General features: G+C 40.1%; 1 protein-coding gene across 1 annotated transcript in view; it reads right to left on the bottom strand.

Moving 5' to 3' along the window:
- The window catches only part of CDKL4 (cyclin dependent kinase like 4), a 138,314-nt gene that overhangs the window by 30,552 nt on the left and 90,199 nt on the right, over positions 1-17,563 (bottom strand). The window contains 1 exon segment of the mRNA XM_078348371.1: positions 11,797-12,005. Within this exon segment, the coding sequence (XP_078204497.1) occupies positions 11,797-12,005 (209 nt within the window).

Genomic DNA, 17,563 nt, shown 5'->3' with positions numbered 1-17,563 from the left:
TTTCAGATAGTTTAGTTTTTGTTGTCCTTTGCCCTCCCCACGTGTCCCTTTATTTTCCTGGAAAACAAAGCATTACAGATATAGTTGCAGCTTCCTATACTCAATTTTATTTTTCTAAAACTTATTGATATTGAAATGTCTACCTCTGGTCTACTTACTTTCCCTGCCGAATAATACTTTACCATATGGAAATACCACGATGTACAATTACATGCATAGTGCCATATACATTTGTTTACAGGTTTCTTGGGAAGAAGCTCTCTTACTGTGTTCCCAGAAGAGGGATTGGTAAATTGTAGGGGAGGCTTGTCTTCATTTTTACTATGAATTTCCAATTGTTTAAAGTAGTTGTAACAATTTGTATTCCCACAGGAAATGTGGGGAAACTTGTTTTGTGTTTGGCTTCACTTGATATTCCTAGGCTTTTACTTTTTGTTTGTCAATCTTATGAATGTAAAATGGTATGTTTTCCTTTATATTGTGCACAGACTTTATTATTCGGGACACATGTAACCTTTCTCATGCACAACTGTCATGGATTTGTTTTCAATTTAACTCATTTATTAAGCACGGAAAATTGTGAGGTTTCTCAAAGATGGCGATGAGAACTGCTGATGGATTTGCTGCATTAGATCCACCCTCTCCAGCTCTGGCCCTCTAGTGTCAGTATTTCTGCCTTCCATTTATAGTGCTTCCTCTTTTCAGGTTCTGGGAACATTCTGGCTGTAGAAATCAGTTGCAGTAATTGGAAGGACTTTTATTAAAGTGACTTACTTGTTTTCTTACCTAGTAATTATGCAGACTTTAAAATATATTTATGAAAAAATTCAAGTTATATACAAAACCAGACACTACCAAAGCATATACAAAGTTCATGATCCCTTTTATTTTTCTCTTCTTCCTCTTCCAATATATAACCACTTGTAGAGAGCCCCTACTATTTCCTTTGTATTTATGTTTATGTCCAAATGCAATAGATATTCTCTAACATATCTCCTTGGATCCATGAGAAGAAGGTGAATGTAATTTTTAAAAATGAATATTATATATCTACATCAGCACAGTATTGCATTATACGGAAATAAGAGAAAGAATCTAACTCTTCCATGGACATTTAGGTTGCTTGTAGTTTTCTATTATTTTAAACAGTATTGTGGAAAACATTCTTGTAAATGTCTTTGGACATCGATGTGAAAATTGTCTTAGGAGATATTTGTAGAAATGCTATTTACATGGTATTTTTTGCCTACTTTATTAATTTTTATTTAGAACATTTTATAGAACTTTAGGAATTGGTGACTTCTAAGTAGGTGTAAAACACAGTACCGGGCCAGGCATGGTGGCTCACGCCTGTAATCCCAGCACTTCGGGAGGCCGAGGTAGGTGGATCACGAGGTCAAGAGATCGAGACCATCCTGGTCAACATGGTGAAACCCCATCTCTACTAAAGATACAAAAAATTAGCTGGGCATGGTGGTGCGTTCCTGTAGTCCCAGCTACTTGGGAGGCTGAGGCACGAGAATTGCCTGAACCCAGAAGGCGGAGCTTGCAGTGAGCCGAGATCACGCCATTGCACTTCAGCCTGGGTGGCATGAGCGAAACTCCGTCTCAAAAAAAAAAAAAAAAAACACACAGAACCTGGATTCTCTGAGCTTTATGTTCTGTTTGAAGCAGGGGAAGTGACAGTAACTACCTGTTAGGGTGATTTTGAGGATTAAATGAGATACTGTGTACAAAGTTTATAGCATGGGTTTTGGATCACAGCAGAGACTAGAAAGTTCAGTTTTGCCTCCTCTTAGTCGGTCCCGAACCCAAATATACTTTTAAATATTTTTTCAGCACAGATTTTAAAGTTTGATAGAAATAGAATTATATTGTGATCACTCCATATGTAAGGTTTCTTTTAGTCAAGAAAATGTTTTTGATATTCAGCCATGTTGTTGCACATGTCAATAGTTCTTTCCTTTTTTATCCTCCTATCTCAGGTCTTAGAAAAGGAATACTGCAAAAAAAATGAAACAATATTTCCACTTGTATTCGGTTTTGGTCTACAGTTGACATTGTTCTCAAGTATCACTAACAGGTTCCCATGGAGAGAAAAATTTATTTTCTGTCCACAACATAACAGGAATTATAACAGATGCAGAAGGCCTACTAGCCCTGTGTGAAAATCATCATGTTGACTATATTTCTCAAAATTAAACTCAGGTGTAGGGGCAGCTGTCAGTCTTTGTTTCCTCACTATCAATCCCACCACTTTTATTTTTTCATTTGGGGAAAAATAATAATGACTGTAATAACAATGAAACAATAATAAAAGGACAGTAAAAAGGTTGAATGCACTGGCTGTGGCAGGGAGCAATCAGAAATGGTTTGTTATTTCCCTTCACTTTATCAAAGTTGCTACGTGGACTCATTTTTACCCACCTGTTGGGTAGAATCCTTGATATTTTCTATTTCACTGAGCAATTTAAGATATTAAGAAATTCTGTCTAGTTTAAAACAGGAGCAGAAAACCAAGCACCACACTTTCTCACTCATAATTGGGAGTCGAACAGTGAGAACACATGGACACAGGAAGGGAACAACACACATTGGGGCCAGTTGGGGGTCGGGGGAGGGTGCGATGGAGAGACCATTAGGACAAATAGCTAGTGCATGTGAAGCTTAAAACCTAGATGAACGGTTGATAGGTGCAGCAAAGCACCATGGTACACATATACCTATATAATAAACCTACACATTCTGCACCTGTATCCTGGAACTTAAGAAAAATCCTGTTTAGTTTAATTTCCAAACTCAAAAATCTCATTCAGCTGAAAACTTAACCCTTTTTTACATATTTTAACACATAAAATAATCAACAATGAAAACAGGTAGAGGTTGAGCATCTCTGATCCATAAACCCCAAAATCCAAAATATTCCAAGATCTGAAATTCATCCACATGGATGGCTGAGATAGTGATATGTGTGCTTTCTGATGGTTCAATGTATACAAACTTTGATTCGTGCACAAAATTGCTAAAAATATGTAAAATTTTATTTGCGTTATGTGTATGAGGTGTACATAAACATAGGTGAATTTTGTGTTTAGACTTCAGTTATATCTTTAAGAGATCTCTTGGGGGGGAGGACTCAAGATGGCACTGTGAGAACAACTCAGGATTGGAGCTCTTCTCGTCGAATCTGCAAACGGTGAGTCAGAGCGGATTTCCAGACTGATCTTTGTTGCCCACAGAACGGGGAAACTCCCAAGTATAAAAAAGACACGGGACACCAGGCAGTAGGTCTGCCTGGTGAAGCCGGCAGCCAGGGCGGCGGCGGCCGGCCCTACCCCAGCAATCCCCGCAGAGCGCGCTTGTCCGGGTGCCCTGTTGAACCGGCAACCTGAGACTTGAGAGGGCTGGACTTGAGACTGAACGAGACTTGGACAATAGGCCAGCCCAGGGGATTGCAGGGATTGGGATACCCAGTGGGGCAAACAAAACTGCGATTTCAAACTATCCCGAGCAGACGGTCCGAGACGCTCTGTGGGGGAGGGGCGTCCACCACTACCGAGGCAACCCGCCCCAACTGAGATACACGCCCACTGCTGACGCAGCCACCCGTTGCCGAGGCAACCTGTCCCTACTGAGATACACGCCCACTGCTGACGCAGCCTGCCGTTGCTGAGGCAACACGCTACAACGAAGAGACTCCGCCGCAGGGCGTGGCGGAGACCACAGCAGAGCCGGCAGGAACAGCGCGAATCACACAACAGCAGGGCGGAGCCTCGGCAGCCAAACAGTGGCTAGTCTGCCTTCTAGCTGGGCAGGACACCTGATCGGACATCCAAAAATAAAGCCCAAACCCCTCAACACAGAGCATTTGAGAAAAAAAAAAAAAAAAGGTTTTTTTAATGAGCTCTGTTGCAGCAGAATCAAACATAGCAGCATAACAGCCCTGAATGAACAACAGAGTGCACAGCTCAGCAATTAAACCCCTATAAAGTACAAACTGTCTCCTCAAGCAGCTCCCTGACCCCTCTATATCCAAAAGACTGACATTAGGCAGGCATCATCCTGGGACAAAGAGAGCAGAAAAAGAAACTGGTAGCATCCCTCGCTCTGCCACAGCTACTAGAGGTGCACCCCAGACAAGCAGGGTCTGGAGCGGACCTCAGCAGTCATACAGTGAAGGGGCTAGACTGGTAGAAGGAAAACCAAGCAACAGAAATACTTCATCATCAACATTCTGGGTGTCCACTCAGAGACCCAAACAAAAAGCAACTACGCAGACGACCAGTGGAAAAATCCACAAAGATGGGAAGAAACCAGCGCAAAAAGGAGGAAAACACCCAAAACCAGAACACCTCGCCTCCTAGAAAGGACCAAAACTCCTCACCAGCAAGGGAGCAAAGCTGGACGGAGAATGACTGTGACGAAATGACGGAATTAGACTTCAGAAGATGGATAATGAGAAACTTTTGTGAGCTAAAAGATCATGTATTAAATCAATGCAAAGAAACTAAGAACCTTGAAAAAAGATTTGAAAAAAGATTCGAGGAAATGATAACAAGAATGGATACCTTAGAGAGGAATATGAATGAATTAAAGGAGCTGAAAAACACAATACGAGAACTTCGCGAAGCAAACGCAAGTTTCAATAGCCGAATTGACCAAGCAGAAGAAAGAATATCTGAAGTCGAAGACCAACTCAATGAAATAAAATGAGAAACCAAGATCAGAGAAAAAAGCGCAAAAAGGAATGAACAAAGTCTCCAAGAAATGTGGGACTATGTGAAAAGACCTAACCTACGTTTGATAGGTGTACCAGAAGGGGACGAAGAGAATGAATCCAAGCTGGAAAATACTCTTCAGGACATCATCCAGGAAAATTTCCCCCACCTAGCAAGACAAGCCAACACTCAATTGCAGGAAATACAGAGAACACCACAAAGATATTCCGCAAGAAGAGCAACCCCAAGGCACATAATCGTCAGATTCAACAGGGTTGAAATAAAGGAGAGAATACTAAGGGCAGCCAGAGAGAAAGGTCGGGTCACCCACAAAGGGAAGCCCATCAGACTCACAGCAGATCTCTCGGCAGAAATACTACAAGCCAGAAGAGAGTGGGGGCCAATATTCAACATTCTTAAAGAAAAGAACTTTCAACCCAGAATTTCATATCCAGCCAAACTGAGCTTCAGAAGTGAAGGAAGAATAAAATCCTTTGTGAACAAGCAAGTACTCAGAGATTTTGTCACCACCAGGCCTGCTTTACAAGAGCTCCTAAAAGAGGCACTACACATAGAAAGGATCAATCAGTACCAGCCATTCCAAAATCACACTGAATGCTAAAGAGCTTCAACATAATGAAGAATCTACAACAACTAACAGGCAAAACAGCCACTTAGCATCAAAATGGCAGTATCAAATTCACACATAACAATATTAACCCTAAATGTAAATGGACTAAATGCACCAATCAAAAGACACAGACTGGAAAATTGGATAAAAATCCAAAACCCATCAGTGTGCTGTATCCAGGAAACCCATCTCACATGCAAGGATACACAAAGGCTCAAAATAAAGGGATGGAGGAAGATTTGCCAAGCTAATGGAAAGCAAAAAAAAGCAGGAGTTGCAATTCTCATCTCTGATAAAATAGACTTTAAAGCAACAAAGATCAAAAGAGACAAAGAAGGCCATTACATAATGGTAAAAGGATCGATACAACAAGAAGAGCTAACGATCCTAAACATATATGGACCCAACACAGGAGCACCCAGATACATAAGGCAAGTTCTTAATGACTTACAAAAGGACTTAGACTCCCACACAATAATAGTGGGAGACTTTAACACTCCACTGTCAATACTAGACAGATCAACCAGACAGAAAATCAACAAGGATATCCAGGGCTTGAACTCAGACCTGGAGCAAGCAAACCTGGTGGACATTTACAGAACTCTCCACCCCAAATCCACAGAATATACATTCTTCTCAGCACCACATCACACCTACTCTAAAATTGACCACATAATCGGAAGTAAAGCACTGCTCAACAAATGCAAAACAACTGAAATCATAACAAACAGCCTCTCAGACCATAGTGCAATCAAGTTAGAACTCAGAATTCAGAAACCGACCCAGAACCGCACAGCTTCATGGAAACTGGTCAACTGGCTCTTGAATGTTGACTGGGTAAACAACGAAATGAAGGCAGAAATAAAGACGTTCTTCGAAACCAATGAGAACGAAGACACAACGTGCCAGAACCTCTGGGACACATTTAAAGCAGTCTCTAGAGGAAAGTATATAGCAATAAGTGCCCATATGAGGAGAATGGAGAGATCCAAAATTGACACCCTATTGTCAAAATTGAAAGAGCTAGAGGAGCAAGATCAAAAAAACTCAAAACCCAGCAGAAGACAAGAAATTACTAACATCAGAGCTGAGCTGAAGGAGATTGAGACACGAAAAACCCTTCAAAAAATCAATAAATCCAAGAGCTGGTTTTTTGAAAAGATCAACAAAATAGACAGACCACTAGCCAGATTGATTAAAAAAAAGAGAGAGAACAACCAAATAGATGCAATAAAAAATAATAAAGGGGAAATCACCACAGATTCCACAGAAATTCAAACCATCATCAGAGAATATTACAAACAACTATATGCGCATAAACTAGTAAACCTGGAAGAAATGGATAAATTCCTGGACTCCTGTGTCCTCCCAAGCCTAAACCAGGAGGAAGCTGAAACTATGAATAGACCAATAACAAGGTCTGAAGTCGAGGCAGCAATTAAGAGCCTACCTCACAAAAAAAGCCCAGGTCCAGATGGGTTCACAGCCGAATTCTACCAGACACACAAGGAGGAGCTGGTACCATTCCTTCTAAAACTATTTCAAACAATCCAAAAAGAGGGAATCCTTCCCAAATCATTTTATGAGACCAACATCATCCTGATACCAAAACCCGGCAGAGACCCAACGAGAAAAGAAAACTTCAGGCCAATATCCATGATGAACATAGATGCAAAAATCTTCAATAAAATATTGGCAAGCCGATTGCAACAGCAAATCAAAAAACTTATTCATCATGATCAAGTAGGATTCATCCCGGGGATGCAAGGCTGGTTCAACATACGCAAGTCTATCAACGTAATTCACCACATAAACAGAACCAAAAACAAAAACCACATGATTATCTCAATTGATGCAGAGAAGGCATTTGACAAAATTCAACAGCCCTTTATGCTAAAAACCCTCAATAAACTCGGTATTGATGGAACGTATCTCAAAGTAATAAAAGCTATTTATGACAAACCAACAGCCAATATCATACTGAATGGGCAAAAACTGGAAGCATTCCCTTTAAAATCTGGCACTAGACAAGGATGCCCTCTCTCACCACTCCTATTCAATATAGTACTGGAAGTTCTAGCCAGAGCAATCAGGCAAGAAAAAGAAATAAAGGGTATTCAAATAGGAAAGGTGGAAGCCAAATTGTCTCTATTTGCAGACGACATGATAGTATACCTATAAGACCCCATTGCCTCAGCCCAAAAACTCCTGAAACTGATAAACAACTTCAGCGAAGTCTCAGGATATAAAATCAATGTGCAAAAATCACAAGCATTCGTCTACACCAATAACAGACTTAAAGAAAGCCAAATCAAGAGCGAACTGCCATTCGCAATTGCTACAAAAAGAATAAAATACCTTGGAATACAACTCACAAGGAACACAAGGGACCTCTTCAAGGAGAACTACAAACCACTGCTCAACGAAATCAGAGAGGACACAAACAGATGGAGAAACATTCCATGTTCATGGTTAGGAAGAATTAATATCGTGAAAATGGCTATACTGCCCAAAGTAATTTACAGAATCAACGCTATCCCCATCAAGCTACCATTGACTTTCTTCACAGAACTGGAAAAAAACCACCATGAACTTCATATGGAACCAAAAGAGAGCCCGCATAGCCAAGTCAATTCTAAGCAAAAAGAACACAGCGGGGGGCATCACACTACCGGATTTCAAACTATACTACAAGGCTACAGTAATCAAAACAGCATGGTACTGGTACCAAAACAGAGATATAGACCAATGGAACAAAACAGAGGCACCGGAGGCAACACAACATACATACAACTATACAATCTTTGATAAACCTGACAAAAACAAGCAATGGGGAAAGGATTCCATGTTTAACAAATGGTGTTGGGAAAACTGGCTAGCCATGTGCAGAAAGCAGAAACTGGACCCCTTCCTGACACCTTACACTAAAATTAACTCCAGATGGATTAAAGACTTAAACATAAGACCTGGCACCATAAAAACCCTAGAAGGAAATCTAGGCAAAACTATCCAGGACATAGGAGTAGGCAAGGACTTCATGAACAAAACACCAAAAGCATTGGCAACAAAAGCCAAAATAGACAAATGGGACCTAATGAAACTCCACAGCTTCTGCACGGCAAAAGAAACAGTCACTAGAGTGGATCGGCAACCAACAGAATGGGAAAAAATTTTCGCAGTCTACCCATCTGACAAAGGGCTGAAATCCAGAATTTACAAAGAACTCAAGCAGATTTACAGGAAAAAAACAAACAAGCCCATTCAAAAGTGGGCAAAGGATATGAACAGATACTTTACGAAAGAAGACATATATGAGGCCAACAATCGTATGAAAAAATGCTCGTCGTCACTGGTCATCAGAGAGATGCAAATCAAAACCACATTGAGATACCATCTCACGCCAGTTAGAATGGCGATCATTAAAATATCTGGAGACAACAGATGCTGGAGAGGATGTGGAGAAAAAGGAACACTTTTACACTGTTGGTGGGAGTGTAAATTAGTTCAACCATTGTGGAAGACAGTGTGGCGATTCCTCAAGGCCTTAGAAATAGAAATTCCATTTGACCCAGCAATCCCATTACTGGGTATATATCCAAAAGACTATAAATCGTTCTACTATAAGAACACATGTACACGAATGTTCATTGCAGCACTGTTTATAATAGCAAAGACCTGGAATAAACCCAAATGCCCATTGATAATAGACTGGATTGGAAAAATGTGGCACATATACACCATGGAATATTATGCATCAATCAGAAATGATAAGTTCGTGTCGTTTGTAGGGACATGGATGAATCTGGAGAACATCATCCTCAGCAAACTGACACAAGAACAGAAAATGAAACACCGCATATTCTCACTCATAGGTGGGTGATGAAAAATGAGAACACATGGACACAGAAAGGGGAGTACTAAACACTGGGGTCTATTGGGGGGAAAAGGGGAGGGCCAGTGGGAGGGGGAGGTGGGGAGGGATAGCCTGGGGAGAAATGCCAAATGTGGGTAAAGGGGAGAAAAGCAAAGCACACTGCCATGTGTGTACCTACGCAACTGTCTCGCATGCTCTGCTCATGTACCCCAAAACCTATAATCAAATAAAAAATTAAAAAAAAAAAGAATAATTAAGTTACAGAAGGTGGAATATGGTAGCTATCCACCAAGATGACCTCTGTTGATTTTTGTTTCTTGGTATTAAACTCTTGGGTAGTCCCCTCTCAGTCTGAATACAGTTGGCCTCTGTAAGGGATACTTCTGAGACAACATAATAAAAGACAATGTGGCTTCCAAAAAAAAAAAAAAAAAAAAGAGATCTCTTTATGTATATGTAAATGTTCCAAAATATGAAAAAAAATTTAAAATCCAAAACACTTCTAGTCCCAAGGAATTCAGATAAGGAATATTCAACCACTACATCTAATAAGTCATGGATACTTTAAAATGAAATTTTAAAAGTATTTAAAGAGTCCAAAAGACATCAGGAGAAAAGGGACAGGACAAAAAGTGGGGAAGGGGATGCAAATGAAAACAAACAAAATAATGAAACAAATCATTAAATTGTAAGCTTGAATTCAATTACATCATTCCACCACCAAAAAATCTATATTTAATAACGTTAAATGTTAATGAATCATACCACATACTCCAATTAAAGTGCAGAGATTGCCAGAATTGATTTAAAAAACCCACAAGACCCAGTGCTGTATATGAAATACACACTTTGAATAGAAAAAAAAAGACAAATATACGTAGGTCTAAATAAGTACATTTGATTTTTTTTTAGACAGTGTCCTACTCTATCTCCCAGGCTGGTGTACAATGGTGCAATCTCTGCTCACTGTAAACTCCGCCTCCTGGGTTCGAGCAATTCTCCTGCCTCAGCCTTTTGAGTAGCTGGGAATACAGAAACCTGCCACCAGGCCTAGCTAAATGTGGGGGTATTTTTAATAAAGCTGGGGTTTCACTGCATTGGATAGGCTTGTCCTAAACTTTTGACCTCAAGTGATCTACCTGCCTCAGCCTCCCAAAGTGCTGGGATTGCAGGTGTGAGCCACTGTACCTGACCCTAAATGAGTACATTTAAAATGATATGCTATGCAAACAGTCAGTAATGGAAGTGTGAAGAAGCTATATTAATACCAAATAAAATATGCTTAAGTCAAAACAGTATTTCTAAAGATAAAGAGGGATATTTCATGATTACAGAAGAGTCATTTCATCAAAAAAATGGATTAAAAATAATTTGTGAGTCAATTTGCACAAAACAAAATTGAACTAAAGGAATAAACAAACAATCCACAATTTTTATTGGTGATTTTAATACCCATCTCCCAAGCAATTGATAGATAAACTAGACAAAATCTTAGTCAAGATGCAGATGACCTGAACAACACTCTCCACCATCTTAAACCAATGGAAGACGACACCCAATAACCACAGAATACTGTATGTTTCAAGTACATGTAGTGTTCACTAGGATAGGTCACATGCTAGGTCGTAAAACAAGACTGAATAGATTAAATCAAATTGAATTCATGCAGTGTATGTTACCTGACCACAATAGGATTAAAACAGAAATTAACAATAAGAGAACTAGGAAAGCTCCAAGTACTTGGAGATTAAATATAATACACAAGCCCAAGAAGAAATCAAAAGGTAGAATATAAAATATTTTATTCTAAGGGATAATCAAAATACAACATGCCAACACTTATGAATTACAGCTATGGGAGTTCCCAGAGGGAAGTATAGCTGTACATGCTTTACTGCAATAGAAGAAAAAGAGCAAGGTCTAAAATCAATGACGTAAATGTTCACCTAAAGAAGATTGAAAACACACACACACACACACACACACATTGCAAAGAAAACTCCAACGAAGTAGTAAGAAGGAAACAATAAAGGTAAAAGTGCAGAGATAAACCAAATTGAAGACAGCCAAAATAATAGAGAAAACTAACAAAGCAAAGAAGCTGGTTGTTTTAAAATGTCAACATTAATAAACCTTAAGCTACTCTGATCATGAAAAAAAGAGAGGAAACACAAATGGTCAGTATCAATATCAGAAGTGAAAGCAAAGTGAAACTATCACTACAGATCCTGCAGACGTGAAAAGGATAATAAGAGACTATCATAAACAACGTCATGGTGACAAATTCTGCAACTTAGATGAAATGAACAAATTAGCTGAAAAATACAACAAAAACTAACACAAATTTTGCAGAAAATGTGTCTGGGAAAATTAAAAGATACATTAAACAAAAGAATATGCAAGCCACAGCCTGACAGAAAATGGTCATAAATCTATTTTCAGTAAAGGGCCTGATTTCCAGAATATATAAAACAGTTTTATAACCTGAAAATAAGGCTGGGCACAGTGGCTCACACCTGTAGTGCCAGTACTTTGGGAGGCCGAGGAGGATGAATGGCTTAAGGCCAGGAGTTTGAGACTAGTCTGGGCAACATGGTGAGACCCTGACACCTAGTATTAGTACAAAAAATTAGCCTTGTATGTTGGCTAATATCAATACAAAAAGTTAGCCTGGTATCAGATAATTGGGAGACTGAGGTGGGAGGATCGCTTGAGCCCAGGAAGCAGAGGCTGTAGTGAGCCAAGATTGCACCATTGTCTTCCAGCCTGGATGACAGAACAACTAAAAGAAAAAAAGATAACAATTACTGTTTAGAAGGGGAAAAAATTTGAGGAGCCACTTTGCAAAGATAATATACAAGTGGGACAAAATGGTTAACATCAAGGAAATGCAGATTAAAACCACAGTGAGATACTACTACACACCCCACAAAATAACTAGGTTGGGAAAGACTAAACACAAAATGTTGGCAAGAATACAGCACAACTATAACTATTGCTAATGGGACTATAAAACAGTACAACTACTTTGTCAAATTTCTGGAATTTTCTTATAGAACGAATATACATTTCATCTATAATAAATTTCCGAGTTAGGAATTTACCCCAATTAGTGAAAATACATGTTAATAAGAATACTTATAGAAGACCACAATAGCTTTACTCATAATAATCAAAAGTTGAAAATATTTCTGGTGACCACAAATAGAGGATCAGGTAGCGAACTACGTTATTTCATAGCATGAAATACTACTCAGCAATAAAAATGAAAGAGATACTGATATGTGTAACCTGACTGATAAATATAAAAATTATTTTGTGGACTGAAGGGAGCCTTATATATAGGGTTATCACAACATGATTCAATTTACGTGGAATTTCTAAAGTTGGCAAACTTAGTCTACAATGAAAAAAATCCAAGGGTACAGAGCTGGAGACTGAGACAAGTCATGAGGAAACTTTCTGGGATTGTATTAGTCCGTTTTTCCACTGCTGATAAAGACATACCTGATACTGGGTACTTTATTCAAAAAGGTTTAAGGGACTCACAGTTGCACCTGGCTGGGGAGGCCTCATCATCACGGCAGAAAGTCAAAGGGACATCTTACATGGTGGCAGACAAGAGAGAAATGAGAAACAAGCAAAAGGGCTTTCCTCTTATAGAACCATCAGCTCTTGTGAGACTTATTCACTATCACAAGAAGAGTATGGGGGAAACTGTCACCATGATTAAATTCTCTCCCACCAGGTCCCTCCCACAACACGTGGGAATTCTGGGAGCTACAATTCAAGAAGAGATTTGGGTGAGGACACAGCCAAACCATATCAGGGATTATAGTAATGTTCTTTATTTGATAGAGTTTTGGGTTACACATATGTATACTTTTGTCAAAATTCGGTAAATACATACTTAAAATTTTTGCATTTCATCATTTGTAAACTTTACACCAAAAGGAAAAAAAAAGGTACCAAATTCTAGTTAATGCACGTTGAGTTACTGACGTCTGCAATTTACTTTAAAATGCCTAAAAACTATAATGGATTACTGGATGGATAGAAAGATGGATCTATGGATGGACATGAGATAAAACAAGACTCCAAGTTGGTGAAGATACAGTTAAAGTGTTCACTGTAAAGTTTTTTCAACTTTGCTATACGTTCATAAATGTTCATGATAAAATATCAACGAAAGCAATTTTCATCCCTCCTCCTCTGTGACAGCCTCAGCCTGAGAAACCCACAGTGGGAAGGGAAAGGAGGGCAGTGTGTTTGGTTATGACCATCCACCCTCACTTCTTAGCAGTGCTTTCTGGCTCTTCTAGGGTTGGATAGGGGCAGGGAGAAAGGAGAGACAGAGGAACAGATAGGGCCTTATTGAATACTTCAGCTGTATTATGGTGTCACATTTTAGGAGCAGGCATGCAGTTTTGGGCCCTTTCTCATGCGTTCCTGAGAAATTCTCCTGGTAGGGATCTCTGACAGCAGTTCACTACCTCAGGTAATAGTTTCTAGGAAGCCACTAAGAGCCCTCCTACCACCTGCCTCTGGGGGTCCTGGGCAGCCTCTTCCTTACCCCTGGCATGAAGCTTTTCAGGGCAGCGTCCTCCTTAAAATCAATGGTTTTCTCTATTATGGAATTCCTATTTGGCCCATATAAAACATGCAAACATCTTTGTTTGGCTTAACTTGAAGTACGGGCCACTCCCAGCTCCAGTCTTTATCGCTTCTATCTGCCCCATTATTTCAACTTGGCCACAGCCTTTTGCCTTTGGATTTTATTCAGATGGGATAGCAGTTCCCGAGTTCTCCAGCCTTCAGGGATGTGAGCTAATCAGTTTGAATGGTTAATTGGAAGTTCCTGTTCAGGCAGCTTATTAGCTTTAAAATGAAGCAGAAGCATTTTCCCATCCATGAGAATTGGGTGAGGAGGAAGTTCATACAGCACACAACCCTTTCAAAAGTCTTCAGTGTAATTAAAAAAAAATGCCCAGCGTGGTGGCTCACATCTGTAATCCCAGTACTTTGGGCAGCTCAGGTAGGCAGATCATAAGGTCAGGCTTTGGAGACTACCCTGGCAAACATGGGGAAACCCTGTCTCTACTAAAAATTCAAAAATTAGCTGAGTGTAGTGGTGGGCCCCTGTAATTCCAGCTACTCAGGAGGTTTAGGCAGGAAAATCACTTCAACCTGAGAGGCAGAAGTTGTAGTGAGCCGAAATCATGCCACTGCACTCCAGCCTCGGGGACAGAGCAAGACTCTGTCTTAAAAAAGAGAATTTTTAGTCCTGTCCTATAAAGGTAAGAGGTAGATAATAACCTATTCTGGCAAAACTGGTTCTTACCCACACCGTTTGCAAAGTCTAGAACCTGATTGTAAACGAAAGGATTCTTGACAACTACTGTTTGGCGCTTGATCTTTGACTCCAATGCCAAACTTGGAGAAGACAGCATGTTTCCACTGTTCTGAAAACAGTAGCTAATCTGTGCTTCCCTTTGCTGTCTCGAGTATAGTAAAACATTTATGAGGTACAGAGGCTTGCAGAAAAGTATTTTAGAAGTGGAGTCAGAACTCTACTATGGAAAGGGGGCTAAGAGAATCATGAATCCTATTCCTTCTTGCCAGAGGAGACTCAGATTTGTGATGTGGTTTCTCTGGGTAAACATGAGTAAGTAACAGAAGAGATCAGTAAAACTCTGGTTCACTGCTTAGAAATTAGTGTTTTATGACCTCCCCTCTGCCAGGGAAATAAGCATGAAGACAGCGCTTTTCCTCCCACTATTTTTAAAACTCAGATGAGCAGGTGTCCTATTGCTCCACGTGGTGGGCTTTTGAACTGAGAGGGACGGAGCACGGAGAAGCCAGAGTAGCACTGCCCCCACCCCGGGCCACCTGAAACTAATCATGCTGCTTTCTTTGGAGTGGCTGCCCATTTAAAAGAAGACTAAGGGGTTTCATTTGGCTCTGTGATTCTGCTGGAAGGAGGCCTGAGCAAGGTTGAGCTGAGGTTGCAGAGGAAAGGGGCCGTTTGTCCTACAACCTGAACAAAACAGAACTATGATGAAGCAGCATTGTCCATCTGAGGTAATACCCAAGGTACGTTGCCTCATGTTAAGAAAATCAAGGACGTGAATACACATGGAGTGAGGTTAAGAATGGAGGTTTTACAGGCAAAAGCAGAAAAAAGAACATCTCTCTATCCTGCAGAGAGAGAGGGGCTTCTGAGTGTGTTTTCTGGTTTTCTGGTGAACTGCACAAGGTTTTATAGACTTGTTGAGGAGGTGGTGTTTGATTTACATAGGGTCCAAATATGGGTTGGACCAGGTGAGAGCTTTACATAGCTCGTGAAGAAGCTGGCTACTCACCCTAATCTTCTTATGCATATAGGTTTTCTACTTGGCCAGTGCATGTTGTCTGTTCCTTACTGCACTTGTGATTGATAAAGAAAAAGGAAGATGGAGCCATCAGGTTGAGCATGCCTGGCACCCAGGTAGCCTTCTATTGTTACAGCTGGTGGCATTCGCCTGTGCAAGCTTCCAGCTTGCTTGTCTACATCTGCAGCTTGATTTTACAGGCCGCTGTTTGTTAGAAATGGTTTTGGGGCTGCTTTTTATTCAAAGGGAAACCTTACCAAAGACTTCCTTACCCTCAATCTCTGACTAAATAATTTCTTTTGAACTCCTGTATCAATGGGACTTCTGGATTACAGTTGAAGTAGTTTTGGCTGATCATCAACTCTGCCTCCACTTAATGGTGAATGCTTTTATTTTCTATGTTTCAAGGAGGGTCTCTGCTTCTTGACCTTCAGAATAGCAGTGTGGAAATTGCATTTAGAACACCTGTTGGGCACAATGGCTCACACCTGTAATCCTAGAAATTTAGGAGGCTAATATGGGAAAATTGCTTCAGGCCAGGAATTTGAGAGCAGTCTGGGCAACATAGCGGTACCCCATCTCTCAAAAAAAAATTTCTGGGTGTGGGGGTGCACACCTGCTGCCCTGTTGGCCCAGCTGCTGTCAGGAGGCCATGGCAGAAAGGTCACTTGAGTTCAGGAGTTTGGGGCTGCAGTGAGCTATGGTCATGCCACTGTACTCCAGCCTGGGTAACTCCAACTCTTAAAAAACACAACAAAAACCAACAAAAGCCCACTTCCTATCTGGAATGGGAACTGGTAGAGCCTTATGACAGTGAGTGACTCAGAGGCAGAGCAAACGTTTGGCCACAGCTTTAATGGTGCAATTTGAACCTTGTGTTTGTCCTACTGACCAAGGCTATGGCTGTCTTAGGGTCCTCCATATGGTCTGGCCTTGGAGGAGAAGAAACTGTTCTTGTTCAACACTTTCTGTTTGTGGAGCCCAAGATAAGAACTTTATGTTTGTTTCACAGATGAGAGGGTGCTAAATAGCTTGCTTAGAATCACACAAGTCAGAGGTAGGAGGGCCACATTCTTTAACCAGTTTGTGAGTAGATGTCTTCCCAAGAATGTACAGCTGATGGCATAATGCTGACCTTAAGCCTAGGTTAATCAAGTTGATGTTTAATGAAAAGCAATAGATTTTCTCCTGTAGCCCAAGAAAGAGCCACTTGACTACACCTAATCAGTGAGAGAAATACCTCTATCAAAGGAATAGGTGATCAGAATTCATGGGCAGCAATAAGACATAGGAATGTGGAAATGAGAGGTGTGGGCTCCAGGGATGCTGGAGAAAACTTCTCCTCCAGTATTCCCTAACTCTCGAATGCTGCTGTCTTTTAAATACAAATACAAACCCACTCTGTTGTTTTACACTGCCCCATGCCCTGAATCTCTTGTTTGTGAGCTGTATCCTCTAGTAACTTATTCAAGCAAGGATACACTGAAGCAAATTGTTCTGAAATATGACTTTATTCCTTCTTACACTTACATGACTGGTTGGGCATAGAATTTTTGATTGAAAATAATTTCCCATTCAAGTTTTGAAGATACTACTCCATTATTTCTTAGCTTCTGGTAATGCTGTTGAGAAGCCTGAAATCATTCTGATTTTTGATTCTTTGTAAATACTGTTTTTTACAAAACTTTTCTGAAAACTTAGGGGAGCTCTTTTTCTTTGTCATATATTGCAGATTTTCAAGACAATGTTCCTTGGTGTGAGTTTGTGTTCATGTGTTTAAACCTAGGAGGTTGTTATTCAACTTGGGAAGTTTCCTTTTTTTTTTTTTTTTTTTTTTTTTTTAACTTTTATTTAAGTTCAAAGGTTCAAGCACAGGTTTGTTATTTAGGTAAAGTCTGTCATGAGGTTTGTTGTACAGATCATTTCATTACTCTGGTATTAAGCCTAGTCCCATTTAGTTGTTTTTCCT

The sequence above is a fragment of the Callithrix jacchus genome, chromosome 14, assembly GCF_049354715.1.
Source record: "Callithrix jacchus isolate 240 chromosome 14, calJac240_pri, whole genome shotgun sequence".
Lineage (NCBI taxonomy): Eukaryota > Metazoa > Chordata > Mammalia > Primates > Cebidae > Callithrix > Callithrix jacchus.
This window is presented reverse-complemented; position numbering and strand designations above follow the sequence as displayed.